General features: G+C 43.4%; 1 protein-coding gene across 3 annotated transcripts in view; it reads left to right on the plus strand.

Annotated features, from left to right (window-relative positions):
• The window catches only part of LOC121711792 (1-phosphatidylinositol 4,5-bisphosphate phosphodiesterase beta-1-like), a 147,394-nt gene that overhangs the window by 66,500 nt on the left and 63,394 nt on the right, over positions 1–17,500 (plus strand). For all 3 annotated transcript variants that reach the window (XM_042095628.1, XM_042095629.1, XM_042095630.1), the window contains exons 4-5: positions 8,713–8,853; positions 10,091–10,170. In XM_042095628.1, the coding sequence (XP_041951562.1) occupies positions 8,713–8,853; positions 10,091–10,170 (221 nt within the window). The remainder of the gene's footprint in view (positions 1–8,712; positions 8,854–10,090; positions 10,171–17,500) is intronic.

Here is a 17,500-nt window from a genome sequence, read left to right on the forward strand (position 1 = left end):
CCTCAGTTGGATTAAGTGTACTTTTCTTTAGCAGAGGTGTAACCCTAGCCTGTTTAAAAGAATAAGGAACTATTCCAGAACTGAGTGAAGCATTAAATACATGTGTGATTGCTGGTAGAACAGCGGGTGAGATAGACTGTAGAAGAGTGGACGGGACAGGATCTAATGGGCATGTTGTTGGACGACTTCGCTGAAGCAATTGAGAAACTGCTTCCTCATCAAGAGGAGAGAAAGAGTCCAATGATGCGGTTATACTAACACAAGGCAAAGCCCTCCTTATAGGAGCATCAAACTGAGCACTTATTTTAGCAACATTTTATATTAGCAAATAATTTTAGAACCTTCACCATTGGCATTATTTTACAAATAGATACTTTATTTGTAGAAAGATAGATAGATACTTTATTTGTAGAAAGATAGATATAAATTTTAGTATGTACTAAAAATGAGTAAAAATGAGACCTGTTCTGCACAAGACCTATCTTGCAAAATAACAATAAAAACAACACGTCACAGCTTTTCAAATAGCAGCAAGTGAGTAAAGTGCAGTAAAGTGCTATTTCTTGAAATGACGGCATGTTTTGATGTCTGTGTGTGGAGAGCTTTGGGTTGCAGTCTGTGCATAAAAACGGTGCTATATAAAACTTACTTATTAAAAATAAAATAAACTTACTAGTATTATTCTTGTTCTTATTATTATATTATTAAATCACAGTTAATATGCCTGCTTGTGTGTTTTTGATGGTGTGGGTGTTTGATGGACTGATTGTGTATATGTTTGTGTGTGTGTGTGTGTGTGTGTGTGTGTGTGTGTGTGTGTGTGTGTACTGTATGTGTTTGTGTAGTGAGAGATAATGTCTCTGTAGTCTTGGCACCCATAAAAGCAGAAGGATGAGAGGCTGCCTGACAGTTCTCTGTGTGTGCGTGTGTTTGTGTGTATGTGTGGATGTGTGTGTGTTTGTGGGGGTGATTTAGTGTGGGAGGGTCGAGGCTAATTCCAGCCTGTTCCCATCGCCTCCTATCCAACTGGAAGAGTAGGTACACTCTCCTCAACGTCGCGTGGCACTGTCAGCGAGACAGGGAAGATTTATCATAGCTTGTGTGTGTATGTGTGTGTGTGTGTTTGGAGGGAGGATTTATTATAAATAACGTGTGTGTGTGTGTGTGTGTGGCTGTGAGAGAGAGAGAGTGTGAGAGGGAGAGAAGAATGAGTGCCACTTTAGATTCAATCATTCAAACCACTGGACAGTCATTCCCCCTTGCCTAGCAAGGCATCTGTATGCATCAGGCCTGTGGAGCCGAGTCTGGAGGAGGGAAATATAGCAAGAACAGTCTAGAATGTTCTTGGTTAAAACAAATAAAGACAACGCATATATGCATATCTACGAGGCAAGTATTGGGGATAGTGCTAACTGTATGCCCATGTGGTAGGTAGCTGACTGTAGGGTTGCATAAAAGGTATGTTGTCAGGGGTAGAAGTGGAACCTTCAGGGGTTGCGGGGCTTTAGAATGCTCCTGTTATAGCAGGGGTGGGCAAACTTTTTGGCTCAAGGGCCACGCTGGGTCTTGCAAATTAGTCGGCGGGCCGTCGTTTGGCCACCCCTAGGATGTAATGTGTGCATCTCACTGGGACATGCCCATGGGGTTGTGTAAGGGGGTTCTGTGTGGTAGAAACGGGAGATCTAGGGGATGGAGGCAGTTAGAGGCTCTTGGTGAAAAACAGAATCAATTCCTCTATAGCCTGTGGTCCAGGCCACACCAGCTTCAACAGAAATGGCTTTTGTTAAAGTGACATCATACCATAAATCAGCAACAGACAGGCTAACTGGAGCGTTGCACACACACATGAAAACAATAGGGATGGGCTTGGCCTGAATCACCCCACATAAATCCAGTTGTTTTCTCCTGTTTCTTTAGCACAGCAGGCAGAACAAGTTACTAATCACTACAAGGTCAAGGGTCGGATATAGCTTGGCACAGATAATAATTGTGACGGTCGGACCAGCCGCCGTACAGAATTCTCGTTTAGCCTACTCTCTGCACACACACATAGTTGATTAGTTGTCTTTGTTCATGCACATTTGAAATATTACCCGGTTACATTGTCAATCAATAAGTTCTCGTATCATTCAGTTACAATAACATTCATGATTTATGCTACAGTACAAAACACACAACACGTTTACTTTCATTACACATTCTAAACTTTATTTACGGATTAACACATTAAAGCTGGGTGCACACAGTTTGTTTCTTATATCTACATACACTTACATGTTTTTTGAGTTCTTAAGTTACCGTGGCGGGTGGTAAGAGGCCAACGGCAAACACGTTTGGCTGGACTTCCGGGTGCTGAATCTTGGCAAAGGGCTTCTTGCGGCAATGGTGTCACATTAAGAGTCCTCCGGAAGTAACCATTGGAAATGGACGTCATGGGGGAAAGAGGAAGCTTAATTTAGTTTTATAATTAAGTTTATCCGTTAACTATATTGTTTATGATTATTTTCATTGAAGAATTAATATTTAATTATATTTATGCTTATGTTGAACTGGCCATAGATATCATGTTTGTTGTTGTCTAAATGTCAATTAGTTGTAGTCATCCCTTCTGTGTCTTGTTAGTCTAGCCGGCCGGCATATATGTTCCCCTGTTGTCCCATTTGGTTAGGTCAGTCTTTTGTGTTCAGTTCTCTCATATGCTTTGAGTTATGTTCTGTTCGTCTGACCTCATAGGCCTATTAAATAATGTTTACTTAAATTATTATTTTGATATGCTTTGTCATATCTGCTTTTGAAAAAATAAAGACAAAAAAAAAAAATGTTTCATTTTTGAAACTGAAAAAACTACATCCTCTTTAGCCAGCCTGCTCGATCCCTCACAATAATGTATAACAAAAGTATACTACAACGTAAATTGCTTAGTATGGAAGTGTCAAAAAGTTGTTGTTTGAGTGTATAACAACCTGTCAAAAGGCAACATTAATGGATTCACAGTGAAATAATCTCTTAGATGTGGAAGTGCCTGGCACCTGGTGACTTGCTTGTTGTCCTGTTGTCCTGCTTGTTGTCCTGTTGTCCTGTTGACTGTTGTCCTACTGCCCATAAGGGAGTGGGCGGCACATGGCAGGGGTCTGATGGACACCCACTCCGCCCAGGTTAATTAGATGGCTTAATCGAAGGGTTTTGACGAGCGATTGTTAAGAGGCATGAACCGTCTCATTTCAGTCTGCCGGCCCACGTTTGACGGATGACCAGTGATTGAGTGTGACCTTTTCAGGCTCACACACTGCCCCCTCACACACACACACTCACATGCACGCCCACACTTTTCATTAACCCATCTTCCATCTTCCAAGGGCATTAACCCCATCACACACACACACACACACACACACACACACACACACACACACACACGTACTTACGTGGCATGGTGTATTTATTTTGATTTGACATGATCAATTCTGCACATTGACCCAGTTCCTCCCTGAAGGTGACATACAGTAGAGTAGTTGTACTTGCACTGAGCAGGTTGTTGGTGTAGCCTTGTTGGTGAACTGAGGCCAGTTAACAGCCATGCTCCCTCACTGACCAGTCAGCTCCTCTGTAAATGATTGCATTAGTAAACAACAAACACCTTTAGTGTGGGAAAGCAAACAAATGAGGACCTGATGGCCAGCCGCTCCTCTAATAAGCCCAGTAACTCACTGTGACACACCCAGCGAGGCTCTTATTCATCTGGACTGTGGTTTGCCCATACCACCGGTACTTAAGAGTGCTTTGTCAAACCACTTAAGTTAATAAAGGGCCATTTGTTTATAAACCTTAATAGACTTAAGTTGAAATGTCTTACTACAACATATATTATAAAAGAGACAGCACCTCTTTAGTGGTTGAAGCCAGAGGCCAGAAAATAACACATACCAGCTCATAAGCTCACCAGTTTTGAGTGCAATTTTTTAGGGAAAACATCCAAATGGAGCAAAGCCATCACCTCATGGGTCTGCACTCATTCACTACACTAGTGTGTGTGTGTGTGTGTGTGTGTGTGTGTGTTTGTGTGTGTGTGCTGTTATTGTTTAGCATGCCACACCAATATATATATATGCTGTTTTTCATTCTATAAATTACAGTGACTGAACATGCTGACTCACTCAGTGACTAACGTGGTTGTTTTACTCCCACACACACACACACACACACACACACACACACACACACACACACACACACACACACACACACACACACACACACACACACTCAAATGCACTCACTCAGACAGAGCACTAACAAACTGACACACACACACACACACACACACACACACACACACACACACACACACACATACACACACACACACACACACACACACACACACACACACACACACACTCAAATGCACTCACTCAGACAGAGCACTAACAAACTGACACACACACACACACACACACACACACACACACTTGTTGAATGTTCCCAGAGACATTAGCACTTCTCTCAGGACCGGCAGTCAGAGCTGGTGCCAAAGCAGTGGACATCAGGGGTCCCGCTGGGCCCGTCGCTCTCATCGCCATGGCAACCAGGCTCTCAGGCCACTCCCTCGGGCTTACCACAATGCACCAGTGCACTAATTACATCACTCTGAAAGGGCCAAATGAGGAGGGAGGGAGAGAGGGAATGAGAGGGGGAAAGAGGGAGAGCAAGAGAGGTGGGTCCGAGTGTGAGAAAAAAGAAGAGAGAGAGAGGAGATTGGAGAGGTAACAAGGGAGTGGATGAGGAGGTGGGTAGAAAGAGAGAGAGAGAGAGAGGGAAGAAGTGTGAAGAAGAAAAACAGAAGAGAAGAAAGAGAGGGGGGGTGTGAGAGCAGTGTTCAGAGAGAAGAGAGCAAGAGAAGGATGGAGTGGATGAGAGGGGGGGGGTGTTTAGAGAGGAGAGAAGAGAGTGTGAAATGGAGGGAGAGGGGGAAAGGGGGTGTTTAGAGAGGAGAGAAGAGAGAGGATGAGAGGGGGAGTAGAGTGTTCAGAGAGCAGAGAGAGAAAGAGAGAGAGAGAGGGGAAGGAGAAGGAGGAAAAGAAAGGGAAGGAGGGAGAGAATTGTAGCGAGAGGACAAAGCAGAGAGAGGGATGGGGCAGGAGAGAGAGAATGAGAGAGGGAAAAGAGGTGTAGAGGACTGGATATGAGAGGGTTAGTGAAGAAAAAAGGAGTGTACAAGAGGGAGACAGAGTGATAGATAGATGGAGGGAGGGAGACAGAGTGATAGATAGATGGAGGGAGGGTGGGAAGGGAAGGGAGAGAAAAAGTGGTGACGCTGAGGTATTTAAAATGACAGGCTAGTTCAGCATCATAAACAATAGTGACCAATCAGTATCCTGCAATACTTTAACGTCACCTTTTTGTATTGCCTCAGCTTGTTTGGAACTCAGACAGAGGTGATTTTCAAAATAGTACCTGGTACCAGTTTTTCCCCAGAAAACCAAAAACAAAGTGAGTTGAGCAGGGACCAGGCAACTCCAACATGGGGTTGACTCCCGGGAACACTCATAAGCCTCTGATGAAAATGTCCCTTTGCACTCTCAGACATTTTGGGTAAAGCCGGACAGGCATCCACTAAAGGGGTGAAAATGAAATGTGGACACTGGATCCGTACCAAACCTCAGTTCTGTTTAGTCATCCGATGCAGATCCGATAGAGCTTGGATCTGCACCAGACTTTGGTTCCGTCTAGTCATCAGATCCTGGTCCAAGTGTAGCTGAATTCATTCTAGAGTCTCTCTCTCTCTCTCTCTCTCTCTCTCCCTCTCTCCCTCTCTCCCTCTCTCTCTCTCTCTCTCTCTCCCTCTCTCTTTCCCTAAGCCTTATGGAAGGTGATTTTCCTGCCGGGGCGGGAGCCAGAGGTGCCCGTCCAAACGCACCGTTGGCACGGTAGTAGATTGATTGGCATTAAAATCTGCCACTTTGGCAGTATTGATTGCGCTGCTGCTCTGCATATGCTGTCGGGAGCCCTTTCCATTAACGGCCCCGTAACTCACTCGGGCGCTCGAGGCTGAAGCGGTGGGTTTCCATGGCTGGGTCGCCATGACGATGCGGCACTGAAGGTTTAAAAACAAAACAAAACATCTGCTATTTTTCTTGTCATGTTTACTTAAATTTTCTTAATATTTGTTCTGTGCAGGTTTGATGTCATGTTAAATTTGTTATTTGTGTAGCGCTAATAATGTGCCATTTGTCACACTCTATTATTCTTGGTCACAGGGAAGTTCACTTGTATTTGACCATGTGCAGAATAGAACTGGCTAAAGATAAATTAACTACATATTTAAATAAAGAGGGAAAAAAGACAGAGGAAGCATTGCATCCGAGATGCAATGTAGTTGAAAGTGGACTCAAGTGGACTCAGCGTAGTGCATCAACATTCCCTGAGTATCTCAGCATTCTCTACTTCCTCAAAGGTTCAGTCAGTCCTTCATTATAATCCAGCACATTTTCAGTGAAATTCTCTTCCCCTTCCTGTGTGTAGACAGTGAGCACTCAAAAAAATACTCCTGCTGCCTCTGATGGGCAACTAGCAATGTCGCTCAGGGCCTAACACTATCCCAGCTGATCAACATTGGGAGGATGGAAGACAGGAGTGTAATGGGTCGTCTGTTGAACACAAGTGTCAACAGTCTTTGGACAGAATTGGGCACCGTGCCTTTAAGCAGTATTTTAAGCAGCTATCTTCCTCTGCTAAAGCACAGCTTCAGCGACTGTCCAGTGTAGGTCCAGGGTGTCCAGTGCATCTCTATGGGGAGAGAAGAGAGATAATGAGAAAGACACAATTGCACGTGCTGAGCACTGGTCAACATGATCCAGACCCAGATATATATTGACCTTTATTTAGCCAGGGAGTAGAACAGATTGAGATTGTTTTTCAAGTTGGCCCAGGCCAAGAAGGCAGCACACAAAATGTTACCAAAGGAGAAAGACAGCAAGGACAACAATGACATACAAAAATAAACCTGAAACAATATCAATTTTGAATAGAAGAACAGACAAATGCTCTCAGTTAAACAAATAAATGTTATTAATGCAACATGTCGCTCCTCAGGTATTGGTCAGTTTAAACATCAGCCTTCAGGCAGTGCCTGTAAAGCGTACCCATAGTCTGGACTGTGTCTACCAAAGATTCTTTATTCACAACCCCTTTTGCCAGAATGTAGGTGTTCACATTTGCTAAGCCCTGCACTCTCATTGGCAGGCAGGAGACAAGTAAGGGGACAATTATCACAGTCTAACAGCAGTGCACACACACACACACACATACACACACACACACACACACACACACACACACACACACACACACACACACAACCTCTGTGTTTGATTGAGTAAATTAACGCCAAGCTAAATCCACCGCTCCATTCACCACTACAGTACCTTTTATTGTTCTATTCACCAGTCTGGGAGCGTAGAGCGTCAGAGCCTGAATGCATTCACACACACACACACACACACACACACACACACACACACACACACACACACACACGCACACGCACACGCACACACACACATGCACACATACGTACACACACACACACACACACACACGCACACGCACACACACACATGCACACATACGTACACACACACACACACATACAGTACACACAAACACACACTAATCTGGCATCACACACACACACACACACACAGCGATCCTTAGGTAATCATTCACACACCCACATGGTGTGTTATTAGTGTGCTCTTAGGACACAGAGGGCCAGAGGCCAGGAGAATAAGCGGGCCCAGCCCTTTTTAATCTCTCAAGCGTCGTACCATTATTTCCTGAAAACATCCAAATACAGCAAAATCACCTCAGAGAGGGTCTGCTGTCATTTGCTGTGGTGGTGTGTGTGTGTGTGTCTGTGTGTCTCTGTGTGTGTGTGTGTGTGTGTGTGTGTGTGTGTGCGTGTGTGTGTGTGTGTGTGTGTGTGTGTGTGTGTGTGTGTGTGTGTGTGTGCGTGGACAATAATATGCTACTCAAAGGCAGTGCTGGCATCATCATTATGCAAAGTCAGTGCTCCCAGTATCTATTGTGGCATATAGAGCACAGAAAGCTGGAAAGCAAGGTTAGGTGATTTCTGTGTAAATCCACACCTATTGGTTTGGGCACGTTGCCCTCCTGCATGCATGGACATTCTCAGACACGCTGGCACAGACTGGGGTCCAGATGCTGGGCAGATCAGTGTTGGTTAAAGGGGCTTTCATCGAACAGATGCAGGCAGTCAGGACTGCTCAGACAGTGAACGAGCACAGCCAGACAGTCACACACACCACTACACACACCAGACATACCTCACAGAGACCAGGAAAGCAAAAGACTGGGACATGAAATATTGAAGAAATATTGAGGAAACGATTCCTTCAATAGATGGGGACATACGATAGTGTCGATATTTGGGCAAATCAAGTATGTTGTTATTTTTTGTTAAATTGGTTTTGTGTGTGAGTGTGTGATTATTATGCTTATGGTGTAAATGATATGTTTTTAAAGTGTGTTTCTGGTGTTGACATTGTGGACAGAAGGATGGGAGGCGATTTGCTTTTTTTGCTAATTGTAGACAGAGAGTTTGTTTTTTGAAGCTGCTTTTATTTTAATTTTGTGTTTTTGTTTGTTTGTTTGTTCATGTGTGTGTGTGTGTGTGTGTATTCTCCTTCTCAGGATGTGAAACTGCGTGAGCAGCTGGATGTTGGCACTCTGGTGGGGAAGATGGAGAACCGCATGATGACGGTGGTCAGTGGGCCGGACATGGTCAACATCACCTTCCTCAACTTCATGGCCTTCCAAGAGGAGGTGGCCAAGGTCAGAGACACAAAACGACCCCAAAACAACCTGCCGCTATGATAAGTTTAGCAACCATGTGTGCGTGTGTGTGTGTGTGTGTGTGTGTGTACACAGTATGTATGTGTTTGTACATGCATGTTTGTGTGTGTGTGTGTATGAGAGAGAGAGAGAGAGAGAGAGAGAGAGAGAGAGAGAGAGAGAGAGAGAGAGAGAGATCACACAACCCCCACAAGTTCTCCTTCCTCTATTGTAAATTTGCGTGTGTGTGTGTGTGTGTGTGTGTGTGTGTGTGTGTGACAGGGAAAGAGAGAGAGAAAGAAATAAAGAGTCACACCCCCCCCCCCCCCCAACATAAACCAAAGCTCCCTCCTGAGTTCACCTTCCTCCATTGTAAATTTGCAAGATTAATGTGTGTGTGTGTGTGTGTGTCTGTGTGTGTGTCTGTGTGTGTGTGTGTGTGTGTGTGTGTGTGTGTGTGTGTGTGTGTGTGTGTGTGTGAAGAGAGAGAGAGAGAGAGAAAGAAAGAGCGAGAGAGAGAGAAAGAAACAAAGACTCACACAATTTCCCCCTAACATAAACCAAAGCCCCCTCCTGAGTTTACTTTCCTCCATTGTAAAATTGCCAGATTAGTGTGTGTGTGTGTGTGTGTGTGTGTGTGTGTGTGTGTGTGTGTGTGTGTGTGTGTGAGTGAACAGAGAGGTAGTCACAAAGTCACAAAAGCAACCTCCTACCCTCAACAGAAACCAACATATCCTCAAAATAGCCCTCTCTGTGATTTAATGACGGTTGGAGCACTGTAGAAAGCCTTTACACAGGGTACCTGTAGGAAGCAGAAAGTCTCTATGCTCTATCTCACTGCAGGCAGCCAATAGACACAATTAACAAATAAACTAATAGACACAAATAAACGCACATTCAGACTAAACACCACTAAGAATGTCAAGCCCTCTCAAGCAGTTGGTCAAGAGCTTTTTCATGACACAGAGAGCCACCGGAAACCATTCAGTCTGATTTACAAAGCCAAAGCATTGATAGAGGAGGAAATGTTGAAGGTTTGAGTGTGTGTGTGTGTGTGTGTGTGTGTGTGTGTGTGTGTGTGTGTGTGTGTGTGTGTGTGTGTGTGTGTGTGTGTGTGTGTGTGCATTTTGTTGTTGCAAATAATTTAACAGAGTTGTGGCTTTAATGGTCTTTCCAAACAAATGAGTTGTGGCCTTAATGTTTGTGTGTGTGTGTGTGTGTGTGTGTGTGTCTTTAGGAGTGGACAGACGAGCTCTTTAGCCTGGCTTCCAACCTGTTGGCTCAGAATATGTCACGTGACGCCTGCCTGGATAAAACGTAAGCATCTCCAGTGTGTGTGTGTGTGTATGTGTAGCATGTCATGTCAAGCGAGGTAGACAGTAGCATATCTTATTCATATCTCAACATAAGCCCATTCACATCATCCAGCATTACAGAATGGCATTAATCTCATTCGTGCCAACATACATAATATATAATATAATATATAATAATTATAATTATTTAATTATATAATTATAATACATATAAACATGACAAATAGGGAAAGGACTGGCAAGACATTAATTATGATTTATTGAATTATATTTCCTGAATGGCAGGTTGACAGATACGACACAGTATACTCAATCTATTGTCTGTGCTTTAACATGAGCTATTGATGGTATTGTGCCGTATCAGACGGATTATTTGTGTATGGTGCCTGAGGTTTAGGAGAGATCTGACACGCACCTGCCTCCCTTATTTGCATGAGTTTTGCATGTTGCTTCCTGCTTTAATCTGCTTTAAATATAATACCTCAAATAAACAGTGTCACAGACCGACAGACCGATGTCCAGGCTGCTCCAGGTTGCCGTGGATACAGCCCCATTCATTGCGAAACATTTCAGACGTAGTGTAAACTCACCAAACACAGTTGAGCCAAAGCAAAGCCGCTGCCTCTCCGCTGCTGTCCCCATGCAGTGATATGGGTGTATGGAGCTTCCTGCTTTCTGACAGTCCTTGATGATGCTCATCTTTTTGGACTGCGCTCAGTTCAGTTTCAGTGGGAGAGCGCAATCAGAGGAGAGGGCCCCTGTCTGTTTCTCACTGTCTGTAGATCAGCTTCACAAGTTCAGCAATTCTAATGATATATAAAATAATCAGAATCCAACAGAACTGACATAATAAATTACAGATGAGTGGGACACTTTGTATTTATTTGATTTCTGTATTTGACAATTCATAAGGCCTTTCCATTAGTGCATATGACTGGTGAGTCTCCCCTGGCCACCCAGCCCAACTGCGAGTTGCTGCCTTTTAGGCCCAGTGATGGTGGCACTGCTGTGGTGCTTCTCTGTTCAAGTATGAATCATTGTTACCAAATGTTTCAGACATCATCTTAAGTCGCCAAGTAAACACCACACCACTCCCACATTTACCAAATAAACACACTCACACTCTCCAGCTGTGAACGCTCACACACACACACACACACACACACACACACACACACACACACACACACACACACCACACACACACACACACTCCTCTCTCTGACTGGGGAGTGGTGTGTGTTGGTGTTTGTGAGTGTGTGTAGTTCAACTTACAAAGCCTGAGGAGAGTGAGAGATGAGAGGAAGGACACCAGGACAGCACACGCACACACACACACACACACACACACACGCACGCACGCACGCACGCACGCACGCACGCACACCCCCACCCACACACACCCACACACACACACACACACACACACACACACACACACACACACACACACACACACACACACATAGGGGGAGGGGGGATTATTGGTGGGGGAGGGGTATGTCACTTCCGAATATAAAACCCCCCGACCTCACTTCCGAAAGTTGAAAGAAAATACTTGCCCTCAGGTCAGAGGAAACTAGCAGGGCCACTGACCCATAAAAGTACAGCCAGCACCCCACATCACACACACACACGCACGTGTGGTCAGGTCTGCAGGTCATTAGGGGCCTGCAGGTCAGTGTAGGTCTATGGTCTTACATGTATGTATGTTGTCTTTTACATGTATGCAGTCTTTATGTATGTATGTGGTCCATATGTCTGTGGTCTATATGTATGCACAGAAGCTCTATGTAGGCTTTCTAATGGGTACATGTCGACTGGTGTGCTTGTGTATCTGTGTGTGTTTGGGTGTCTGTGCATGCTTTGCAGCACATATGTAACTTGAACTGAACACGCATGCACACGCACACACACACACACACGCACACACACACACACACACACACACACACACACACACACACACACACACACACACACACAGACACACACACACACACAGACACACACACACACATACACACACACACACACACACACACACACACACACACAGTGTTGGGAAGTAACTGAATACATGTATTCCGGATTACATATTTAAAATACAATATATAAGTAACTATTTAAATACAGTTACAATTTAAATGGGTGGTATTCAGAATACAGTTATACTGATACATTTAAGGGATTACATCTTAAATTAAGACATAGGCCAAGGCTATCAAAATGGGAGAGGTGGGGCCTGACAAGGTCTGTTATTGGATCAATCCAGTGTCAGTATGAAAATGAACCAATGTGTCTCTGACTGTCCTTGCTTTGGGTTGATCGTTGGCCAATCTAATTAATTTGTATATTCTATCGGGCCAGAGGTGTGTCGGTCCACCGGGAAAACGCCTGTATGCCAGATGTCCGGTCCGCCCCTGTATCAATCCATCCTCACTGTAAAGTAGGTTTTGTTTTGGGTTGTTGTTGACAGTATGGGTCTTACAAGTTTGCATAACCTCACATCCACTGCTATGATGTAATCCAATAAATTGCTCATCCCTCCTCACCTCTGTCGACTCCCTGCCACCACAAAGACACAACAACATGGAATACACTACTGGACTGCGTGCTGAAAGTGAAGCGTATGCAACAAACTCTCCAGGGCCTCAGCAGGCAGATGGAGACTCTGAACAAATATTCAACCCCATCTTCCTTGATTTCCCATCACCACCTACACCCAATCACGTCCCCACCCAATTAAACTCCCCAGACCACCCAAACCCCCCTGATCTCCTATCACCATCCCCACCCCAACACTCCCCCACCCACTCAAACTCCCCAGGATCCCCTGTATACCCATCACCATCCCCACCCCAGCACATGATTTTCCCTGCAAGAATGGAAGGACTGCTGCCAGTAGCCTTGCAGCTTGTTAGTAGCCCAAGACCTTCAACTTTATACCCAGCAACATCCCGCCTTGTTAGTAGACCAAGACCTTCAACTGTATACCCATCAACATCCCACCTTGTTAGTAGACCAAGACCTTCAACTGTATACCCATCACCATCCCCACCCAAGCACATGATGCTCCCTGCAGGAATGGAAGGACTGCTGCCAGTAGCCCTGCAGTTTTTTAGTACCCCAAGACCCTTAGCACCAAAGGAGCGCATGGCACCTCCACGGCCTCCCCCTTTCCATTCAGAAGGATCTCTTAAGCAGCAACAACCTCTTAGTTAATATTCTCAGCTGGCATATAGCAGCTGCAGGGGACAATTATTTGATAATGATGATGACAGTATTATATGATATTCTCAGGGTCCCTGCAACAGAAATGGTACTGACAGTGGTTTTGAGAACATGCCGGGACCCAGTAAGCCTATGACATTCTCTATTCCTGTATTGTCAAGTAATAGAAGACAAGTGCATCGAGCTTACAGGGTAAACCAGTCAAATCTCCTACCCGTACCACAACAACCTCAGATTTTCCCCGTGGATAATATTTCCCCAACACTTACAGCTAAACTAGCACTCCTAAATATCAGTTCTCTTTCAAACAAATCATTCTTAATTAATGATTTGATTTGCACACACAACCTTGATTTCTTACTTTTAACTAAGACATGGTTAGATCAAGCAAACAGTGCTACTGCTCTCATCGAATCAGCTCCCCCAAATTTCAGTTTTTTGAGTGCTACCAGAGCAAATAAAAGAGGTGGGGGGATAGCCACAATTTTCAAGACATCTTTTCAGTGTAATATCTGTGTGCTCGCATTAAGTCTTCTCCTCAGATTTTATTACTGACAATTTACAGGCCTTCAAAACATTCAGCTAAAGTCTTTCTTGAAGAGTTAGGCGAACTGCTATCAGTCATTTGCATAGAGTTTGACTGTCTTATTATATCAGGGGATCTAAACTTGCATGTGGATAATCCTGAAAACAATTATGCCAAGGAATTCATCTAATACTAGCACTAATCGATACTTTCTCCCTAACACAGCATGTACAGGTGCCAACACACTCTCTCGGCCATACTCTGGACCTTGTTATCACAAAGGGTCTCAATGTCTCTACAGCTGTTAAAGACCTGGCCTTATGCAATGTGATCTTTGATGTGTCTATGTCCCCACACACTCAAAACAGATCTATAATGGTAAAAAGGAGAATCATAAACGATCAGACAAGTGCTCTCTTTGAGCAAGCACTTTCGCAGACGTCAAGTCAACTGTCAGACTCGGTAGAAGACTTGGCAAACATTATGCTCCATACATTGCTCCATTACAATTCAAGAAAGTTAAGGACAAACAGAAAGCACCATGGAAGCAAAATCCAGCAATTAATCTCCAAAAAAGAGAGTGTAGGAAGACCGAAAGAAAATGGTGTAAATAAAAATTTCAGATCCACTATGAAATCCATAAAGAGATGCTCCGCACATATATATCTGAAATATGCAAAGCAAGACAGTCTTTCTTTTCTAACATCATCAGTAGAAGTATAACACTCGTGTTCTATTTTCAACTGTTGATAAGTTAACAAATCCCCCCTCACAATTAGCGCCAGAACTTCTCTCAACTAATAAATGCAATGAGTTCTCATCTTTTTTCAAAGGTAAAATTGAGAAAATCAGACTCAACATATCTATTCAATTACCAATTCAACACCCGGAACTTCCAGCTACAAATAGAGGGAAACTTAACTTGATGTTAGAGTTCAGCTTGATAGACCACGACACACTTGAAAAAACAGTACAGAAGCTCAGCTCTTCCACATGTGGCTTAGACATTCTGCCAACCAATTTCTTTAAAACTGTTTTTCACCTTATAGCAGCAGATGTCCTTCGCATGGTAAATTCATCACTGCTGTCTGGCATTTTTCCTAAATCACTGAAAACAGCTGTTGTAAAGCCACTTCTCAAGAAGAATAACCTGGACGCCTCCATGCTAAACAATTACAGGCCCATATCCAATCTACCTTTTATTGGCAAAATTATCGAAAAAGTAGCTAACCACCTTCCTAACATCAAATGGGTATTTTGATTACTTTCAGTCAGGTTTTCGGGCAAATCACAGCACTGAAACAGCTCTCATCAAGGTTTTCAATGACATATGCCTTAATACAGATTCAGGTAAAACATCAGTCCTAGTGCTATTGGACCTTAGTGCAGCATTTGACACTGTTGATCACAATATTTTATTACACAGACTAGAACCTGGGTTGGATTTACAGGCATAGTTATTAACTGGCTGAAATCACATCTACAAGAAAGGAGTTTCTTTGTTGCCATTGGAAACTGTACCTCAACACCAATGTCCTTGACTTGTGGTGTTCCCCAGAGGTCGATCTTGGGGCCACTATTATTCAACCTCTATATGCTCCCACTTGGACAAATCATCCAAAGTAATTTGATTTCATATCATAGCTATGCAGATGACACACACATTTACTTAGCTCTGTCACCAAACAACTATGGTCCCCTTGAATCTCTGTGTCAGTGTATAGAACAAATCAACACCTGGATGTCTCAAAATTTTCTTCAGCTGAACAAAGAAAAAACTGAAGTAATTATATTTGGTAAAAAGGAGGAAAGACTTAGGGTTGCCACTGTCCTTGACACAAAAGGGTTGAAAGCAAAGGATACTGTTAAAAATCTTGGTGTATTAATTGACAGTGATCTAAATTTCAACAGCCACATGAAAGCGATAACTAAAGCAGCTTTTTACCACCTCAAAAATATTGCCAAACTTAGAGGGCTGATGTCAAAAGATTATTTAGAAAAACTCATTCATGCATTTATCTCCAGCAGGGTTGATTACTGCAATGGACTTTTCACAGGCCTTCCTAAAAAGACTATCAAACAGCTTCAGGTGATACAAAATGCAGCAGCTAGGGTTCTCACAAAAACTAAAAGAACTGGCCACATTACTCCAATTCTTAGGTCCCTGCACTGGCTTCCAGTAAGTCACAGAATTGACTTTAAAGCACTACTGCTTGTTTACAAATCACTTAATGGAGCAGGACCTAAATACCTCTCAGACATGCTTCAGCAGTACACACCCTCCAGACCTCTCAGGTCTCAGGAGAAAAACCTGTTAGTAAAACCTGCTGTTAGAACTAAACATGGTGAAGCAGCTTTTAGCTGCTATGCGGCTCAGCTCTGGAACCAACTTTCGGATGATATTAAAAAGGCCCCAACTGTAGCCAGTTTTAAATCTAGACTTAAGACCAAACTGTTCTCAGATGCTTTCTGCTAACTGCACTGAGTTATAATTTCTGAATCTGTCTTGAAAATTATTCTACCTTGTGTCTTTTATTTTGTCTTTTTAATCATTCTCTATTCTTAAATGATTTTACCTTGTGTTTTATGTTTTCTTTTTATTATGATCTTTACCTTTTGAACTATTCTTTGACTATATTGCCCTTCTATAATTTCATTTGTTATTATTATTTGGTTTTGTTTATGTAAAGCACATTGAATGACCTCTGTGTATGAAATGCGCTATATAAATAAACTTGACTTGACTTGACTTTGAGTAATCTATTGGAATACGTTACAAAATACATTTTAGGGCATGTATTCTGTAATCTGTAGTGGAATACATTTTAAAAGTAACCTTCCCAACACTGCAACACGCGCACACACACACACACACCAGGCCCCTCTCCTCTGCTGGTTAACCATTAGCGTTGCGCTTTAGCTCGGAGCAGACCCATGGCCCTAGAGGTCATCTGCATAATAGACATTAATTATTAGTGAAAAGCCACTTATCGCCAGCACATAATGAAGGCTCAGGTTGCAGACTGGCTATTTTTAGAAGTCCTGTTGTGCCTGGCGACTGTCGCCGCCAACTACAACGACCCTCCCAGGCTCAGATGCCACTGCAATGCATCCTGGGATTAGTGGAGGAACAGTAAAGAAGGAGATGAAAATATCTGTCTGCTGCGTTTACTGTTCACAGCACACACATACACACATATGCACTAGCATATATACTTACGCACACACACACACACACATACACACACACATGCAGACATACGCAAAGACACACATATGCACGCGAACACACACACCCACACACATGCATACACACTTTACATTTATACACACGTGTGTATGATGAATGTATGCAGTCCATCCAGCAAATGTTCCTATGGAAAAAGTGTGTAAGGCACTCGTGCATGTTTAAGAGCACACGTGCACGGGCATTCCGGAGTGTAAACACACACTTCTGCACACACACTTATATGGACCTACTACTGTTTGTGCTCGTGTCATTACCTCACCTGTTTATCTTTACTTAATTACTTCATAAACACAATGTCTGCCTCTGAGACACTGGTTTGGT

Source organism: Alosa sapidissima, chromosome 6, assembly GCF_018492685.1.
Source record: "Alosa sapidissima isolate fAloSap1 chromosome 6, fAloSap1.pri, whole genome shotgun sequence".
NCBI classification, from domain to species: domain Eukaryota; kingdom Metazoa; phylum Chordata; class Actinopteri; order Clupeiformes; family Clupeidae; genus Alosa; species Alosa sapidissima.